Source organism: Sorex araneus, chromosome 1 (genome assembly GCF_027595985.1).
Source record: "Sorex araneus isolate mSorAra2 chromosome 1, mSorAra2.pri, whole genome shotgun sequence".
Classification (NCBI taxonomy): Eukaryota; Metazoa; Chordata; class Mammalia; order Eulipotyphla; family Soricidae; genus Sorex; species Sorex araneus.
This window is the reverse complement of record NC_073302.1, coordinates 185,632,624-185,640,011: the sequence shown is the minus strand read 5'-3', so window position 1 is coordinate 185,640,011 and position 7,388 is coordinate 185,632,624. Positions and strand designations below refer to the sequence as shown.

Sequence of the window (7,388 nt, the reverse complement as noted above, 5' to 3'; positions counted from 1 at the left end):
ATTGTGTTTGAGGTGGCCAGGACGTTTTCCACAGAGTTAGGTGATAAAGGTTGGGATGTGAGTCAAGAGTGCTGGGAACAGAAGGCCCCGCCCAGGTTTGAGGTAGCCACGCCCCCTTCTGTGAAGGCCACACCCACAGCCGGTCCGGATGCTAGTCCCTGGGCCCACAGACTTGTTGAGAAGAGCAGGGGCTAGTTGGGCGGGAGCTCCCATGGAAGTCTGGGCAGGTGTCCCCAGAGCCTATCCGGCGGTGGCATTGAGGGGCACGGGGCTGGGTAAGAAGGGAGTGCGCAGTGGGGCGCACAGACCTGTTGAGAAGAGCGGTGGCTCTAAAAGTCTAGGTTAGATAAAAAGTAAGAAAATGATCTTGTTGCAATATGGACAATGAAATAAGGAAATAATGTCAAACTTATTATTTTTAATCCTCTACTGCTTTGGTTCATGTTTTGTAATATAAATCGAACTTTATATTACAACAAAGATGTTTAATGTATATACAATCCTTTGAAACAATTTTGCTTAATCTAGTTTTAAAACTATATTGTTTGACATAATACCATCCTAAATATTCACCACAAAAAATTGCCTTTTCACTGATTTTAAAGGTGATGAATTCATTTAATTTTCATTAATGTTTTCTTTGAGGTTACACCTGGCTGTGCTCAGGACTTACACCTGTCTCTGTTGTCAGGGGTCATTCCGTCAGGGTCCTTATGCAGTGCTGGGAATCAAATACAGGTTGGCAATGCATAAGATAAGCATCTCCCCCACTGTACTAGTTCTCAAGTTGATGATAAATGTATTTAACAAGACAAGGGTAGGCAAGGCATGAAGGCAAGAGTCGGAGAGGGATACCTAGATGACTCTGGTCTCTATATCATAAAACTAAGGAGGACTGGAAAGGAAGGAAACTGAAGAGGGGAACTAAGAAGAGGCAGACAGTAGGTAACAGGGGCAGAGGCCAGCAGTTTTGGACACCCTGGTAATGTAGAGGTGAGATACAAGTCTATATTTGAATCACAGAACCAACAGAATGGAAATGATGAGATCCAAATTGCAGTAATAAAATTTGAAAATGTGCAGTTTGGAGGAGGTTGGAGGTGGCAGGGCAGGATGGGAACACTTATGGAGGGAAGCTGACACTGGTGGTAGGATTGGTGTTGAAACATAGTATGCCTGCAACTCAGTTCTGAAAAAATTTACACATCAAATAAAAAATAATAAAAATAAATTGAAATTAAAAAATTAAAACTAATTTTACAGCTGTTTTCTGGTGCTAGGACAGAATGTGATTCCAGTGATTCTAGTGCACTGCAGCTGGGAAATGAGGCACTGTGGCTGGAGTGAGTGATGCCAGCCAGCACGGGCACCAGGACGTGTATGAGCACTCCAGCTATGGTAGGTGAAACCAGGTGAAACCAGCTGACTCTTGGCAATTGCAACAGTGATAAATGAAAGGGGATTAAAAAAAACAAAGAAGTCCACCTTGGTATGCTGAAAACAACCTTCTGAACAGCACAATGTTGATACTGAAGCACTTGACTGACAACATTTGCTTTCAGAACCAGTTTGGGATCCTCCCGAGATTACCTGAGCACAAAGACTCTTCCCACATGACAAGTTTGTGACTTGTGGTAAATTTTTCCTGCCATCTGCTTAGTCCCTGTTATTTTCTTGGTGCCACTTTCTATCCGATTAGACGCATTAGTGTCATTCAGAATCTTTCCCCTTAGTGTCAAATAACATTCAAATAAGAAGGGGGAAAAGTTGTCAAGAAAATCAGAAGCCAAATAGAAGCTGATCATGGCACGCTGCAATTGGGTATGTCAGCACTGCAAGTATACCGCAAGCATATTACGAAATTGCACTATTGTGGAACCTAAAATAAATAAAAGAAATTCAAACAATAGTGTGAAGTAAGTACAGTCCTGTTCTGAAGCTAATAAAGGAGAGGTTTATAGTTTGAATTGTACGTGGTGACTGGGAAGAGTAGCTTGTTGGGTAGGTAAGTGAGAGTTTTTTTCATTAAAAAGTTGAAATTGGGGCCAGAACAATAGTACAGCGGGTTGGATGCTTGCCTTGTGTGTAGACTGACCTGGGTTTGATTTCTGGCACCTAATATGGTCCCCTGAGCCCATCAGGAGTGATCCCTGATTGCAGAGCCAGGAGAGAGCCCTGAGAATTGCCAGGTGTGTAATTCCACTATCACCACCTGTCCACCCTTCCTCCTCCCCAAAGCTGGGATTTATATAGCTGCAAGTTCATAATTATATTTTTACTTCCCAAAACACCAACACCAATAGCTCAACACCTGTTTGCTGTTGCATTTGCCTCACAAGACCATATGCAGTGCCAGGGATCGAACCCAGATCGGCCACATGCAGGGCGAGCAAATGCCCTACCTGCTGCACTATCACTCTGGCCCCTGGGAATAATTGTTAAAGGATAATGCTGCTATCAATTTTATCACTCACCATTAACAATTTTAAGTGTTTCACATTTAGAAAATACTTTCTTTTTTAAAAAATTGGGGCCAGAGAGATAGTACAGCATGTAAGGCTTTACATGCAGCCAACCTGGATTCAATCCCCGACACCCTATAATATCCTGAGCCCTGCCAGGAGCAAGTCCTGAGTATGGTCTGGTGTGTCCCTCAAATCCAAAGGCATGAACTTAAACTCAATTAAGTTCAATTAAATTTTAGGCTGGGGATGTGAGTTAATGTCAGGTCACTTGCCTTGCAGGTGTGAGGCTATGGGTATAATTCCATGCCCCTGGAAATTGAGTACAGGAATTAGGGCATTTGTCTCGCATGCAGCCAACCTCAGAATTTATGATGAAAGCATCGTGGCCCTGTCTCAGCCTTTTAATGCTGCGCCGCTCTCCGGAGAGGACATATTTGAGTGGAATTTGATGTCAGTTGATGACTGCATCCATAGATCTGTTTGTTTTGGGGCCACACCTGGTTGTGCGGCTCAATACCTGCTGTACTATCTCTCTGGCCCTAACATTCAAGATTTTGATCTGTGATCTCCAATAAGTACATTATGTGACCACCTGCCACATGCAGCTCTTTAAATTAAAGTCTATTAAAATTTTAAAAATTGGATTTGGGAGCCAGAGAGATAGTACAGCAGGTAAGGTGCTTGCCTTGAACACAACTGACCCAAGTTTGATCCTCAGAGCACTACCAGGAGTGATTCCTGAGTGCAGAGTCAGGAGAGTAACTCTGAACAATATACAGGCATGCTCAATCCCCCCCCACCAAAAAATATACATAATAAACTGGGGCCAGAGAGAGAGTAGAGAGAGTACAGCAGGCAAGGAGCTGGGCTTACATGCAGGCAACCCGGGCCAATCTTTGGCACTCTATGTGGTCCCCTGAGCACCACAGGGTGTAGCCCTAGATAACAACAAAAAATCCAAAAAATTAAAAGTTAAACTATTAGTCTCATTAGCTAGAACTCTGATGGCATAGCGGGTAAGGCATTTGCCTTGCATGTGTCTGACCTGGGTTCGATTCTTCTGCCCCGCTCGGCGAGCCTGGTAAGCTACCGTGAGTATCCCGCCCACACGGCAGAGCCTGGCAATATACCTGTGGCATATTCAATATGCCAAACACAGTAACAACAATTCTCACAATGGAGACATTGGTGCCCACTTGAGCAAATCGATGAGCAATTGGATGACAATGCTACTACAGTGCTACAGGGAAAAAAAAGGAGTTAAGACGGCATAAAAGTTTCTTATGTCTGGTGTATAATAAATAATATAATTTATTATATTAATAAATATAATAAACTGCGTGGCTTGAAACACCATGACTTTATTTCCTCACAGGGGACTAAAATTGTAAAGTCTAGCTTGAAGCCAAGTCCAAACACAGCTGAGCAGTGTAAGGAAGTTCTCTTTATTTCCTCTTCCTGGAAATGCCGCTCCTCACTGTTCCTTGGCTCACAGACGTGTACCTGTTTCCTCACTCGGTCTTCTCTTGGTATTCTTTCTTGTATTCTGTGATTTGAATCTTTCTCTTCTGAGAAGGATGCTTTAGGTTTATTTCATCATCAAATATCCTGTTTCCAATCCAGTTACAGTCATAAGTGCTTGGGGTTAGGACTTGAGCAGGTTTTGCTGAGGGGCACAATTCAATACACTGAGGAAACAGCATATGCAAGTCAGGAAGCTGGAACAAGTTAAGAAGAGCTTTCCAAAAGATCTCCTACATTCTTTAATCCCCACAGAAATTTTTATACTTGTTTTTAGGACTATATTTTGTGAAACTCTATTGAAAGTTGAGACTTTGAGGTAAGCGACTTTAATAATAAAGTAGCTAGTCGCTCATTTATTCTACCAATATTTTACGATCATCTAATACCTTGAAAAAAATGCAACAGAGTGATGAGTGAACAGCACAGCATTTGTTTCAAAGACCATAGTCTGGAAAAAAAAAACCCAGGGAGGCAAAAGTTTACAACATATTGCAAAATATGATCAGATTGGTATTTTGGCAAGATTCATAAAAAGATTTTCACAGCAAGGAAAAAAGACTCTATTAGAAAAAGAAAAGATGAAAAAAAAAAGAGTTGTATCAAACCAATTGTATGATAGAATTTAAGTTCTTAGAACTGGGCCATGAAGTAATGACTATGAGGACAGAGAGAAAAAATAATCCATTCAAAAAATCAGTCTTCAGAATCCTCTCAAGTCACTAATCTTAAAATATTTTCTGTGATTGCAACCATCCTTTCGTTTACTACTTTTAGTGTAAACAAATAAGTCCTTTCTATTTGTTGGCGGGGGGGACACAAATGTTCTTTTAGGAAAACTTGAGCATGAGAAATAACTGTAAATGTGAAGAAAATAATGCTGAGGTTAATCACTAAAAATGTATGGAACTTTATAACCTGAATTCTAAGAAGAATGATCACAGTTGGGGCAAGAGACACAGAGCAACTGTTCTAGTACTTTCCTCACACACAGCGACCCGGCTCAATCCCCAGTACCAGATATGGTCCCCAACCCAGGGGTGACCCCTGAGGGCGGAGCCAGTAATAAGCCCTGAGAAACCGGTTGTGGCAAAAAAAACAGAGGAGGAGGAGGAGAAGGAGAAATCTGATCATTAGGAATATGTTTTGCAGCTCCTTCATTGTAAAAAACATGACAATTCTAAAATGCAGTAAATCATTCAAAAAAGATTACAAAAGCGTACTTCTGTAAGTATTTTAGCTGACTTTTCTGGACTTCATTTACTGCCAAGGTCTATCTTTCATTGTGAGAAAGCTTCTCAGATTGTTTCAAGTGAAGCAAAATTGGTATTAGCCAATGGACCTTCTGTGTTATGCTTCATCTTCTATTTGTCAATCAGTTTTTAACATAAACAACATAAACACATGTTCTGCTATAGCTAGAGCCTATATTTACGTGTAAAGTCTAACACTGCTCCTAAATTTCCTAGGGTTTAATATATGTGTACTACATATATATTTATATATATATAGCATACAAACATTTTAAAAGAACTTTCAAAATGCATTTGAATGTTATTGTTTATCAATGCTTATTAATGTTATTGTTAATTATCTTAATCCTTAGTTGTAAATTTTTAAATAATAATTTTTTTTTTTTTTTTTTTTTTTTTTTTTTTTGCTTTTTGGGTCACACCCAGCGATGCTCAGGGGTTACTCCTGGCTTTGCACTCAGGAACTACTCCTGGCGGTGCTTAGGGGACCATATGGGATGCCGGGGATCGAACCCGGGTCGGCCGCGTGCAAGGCAAACGCCCTACCCGCTGTGCTATCGCTCCGGCCCCTAAATAATAATTTTTAAGTAATAGAGCATTAAGAAAGGATGAAGGTAAATTAATAAAATTTTAATTCTCTTAGCAAGAAACTGTAGTACACAGTGGTATTTAAAATACCACATAATCAGAAAATTAGAAATGCTTCTAGAGGAATTATTTTAATATGAAAATATGGATCACCATAGATAAATTTATAGTATTTAACTAATTCATATGTGGTTCTCCTTTTCTGGATGGAGGACGCACTAACAGCTTTTGTAGAATCTTCAAGAGAGAAGATATTTCAAATTTTACATCCTCAAAGTTTCTGCATTCATACTGAACCAAACAGAGAAGAATCAAGCAGTCAAGATGAGTTTTATATGGAGACAATTTTATAGATTTTCACACATATATATGTTTAAATTAAGGAAGGTAATCATCTAGAATATTCACTGCTTCACTACCAGCCATGACCATGCATTGGGCATTGTCCCATCACACATTATTCTTACTAAATTGAATAATGTGAATATCAAAGGAGAATTTTCATCAGTTGCTTCTTCTCTCTCAGAGAAATATTGTATTAGCCAATGGACCTTCTCAGGAGCTTTATTACCATCTCATCTATTGTCCAACATAATTTGAAAAATTACCACACAATTTGCTTTTTTTTTTTTTTTTTTGGGTCACACCCAGCGATGCTCAGGGGTTACTCCTGGCTTTGCACTCAGGAATTACTCCTGGCGGTGCTTGGGGGACCATATGGGATGCCGGGGATCGAACCCGGGTCGGCCGCGTGCAAGGCAAACGCCCTACCCGCTTTACCACACAATTTGGATGGATATAAAATGATCCACAAAATAATTATAATTAAACCTCTTATAGGATTACATTTAGGCTTAAATTCTTAACACACTTAAGCTTACTTCCACAAAGCTGACATATTTTCTACATTCAAATTTGAATGTTTTTTACATTTACTGTGATTGATCATAAAATAGAGTATTAAAGAACAAAAATGACTATCAAATCATTTATGATTTAGTTTTAATAAATTTTTAAAAATTAAAATTTTAATAAAATTTAATAAAACTTTTTAATAAAAATGAATAAAATTCAATATAAAGACTAGACAGGTACATAAGCATAATGAATTTTATGTCTACTTAAATTTAGAGATTCATAAAAAATATATGTAATCCAAACTGGCCAATTGATAAAAAAAGATTATGATAAAGCACTCCAGGACCAAATAAATGACAAGATGTTAATTTTAAAAGGTTTTGGGATATTCTTTTATACAATAAATTTGACATTAAAAGTTTATGATATGAACTGAAATAGCAAGTCTAATTTTATTTTGAAAAAATATTGAAGAAAATTGATAACTACTATAAAAATGTAACAAGAATAAACTATATGAAACCTAAGTAATCTATGTAATCAAAGTCAGTAAGTAATTTCTAGCATTGTACTCATAAATAGCATACCAATTTTCTCATTTTTATTTCATCCTTTTCTTCCGAAGTGTTTTATTTCTATCAAAAGTATGTTAACATAGGGGCTGGAGTGATAGCACAGCGGGTAGGGTGTTTGCCTTGCACGC

The 7,388-nt window shown here is 38.7% G+C and overlaps 1 protein-coding gene across 1 annotated transcript in view; it reads right to left on the bottom strand.

Annotated features, from left to right (window-relative positions):
• Positions 1-240: 240 nt before the first annotated feature.
• Positions 241-7,388, bottom strand: part of SLCO6A1 (solute carrier organic anion transporter family member 6A1) — a 55,579-nt gene continuing 48,431 nt past the window's right edge. The window contains exons 6-7 of the mRNA XM_055126721.1: positions 1,591-1,728; positions 241-337 (exon numbers count right to left, since the gene is read on the bottom strand). Coding sequence (XP_054982696.1) covers positions 241-337; positions 1,591-1,728 — 235 coding nt within the window. The remainder of the gene's footprint in view (positions 338-1,590; positions 1,729-7,388) is intronic.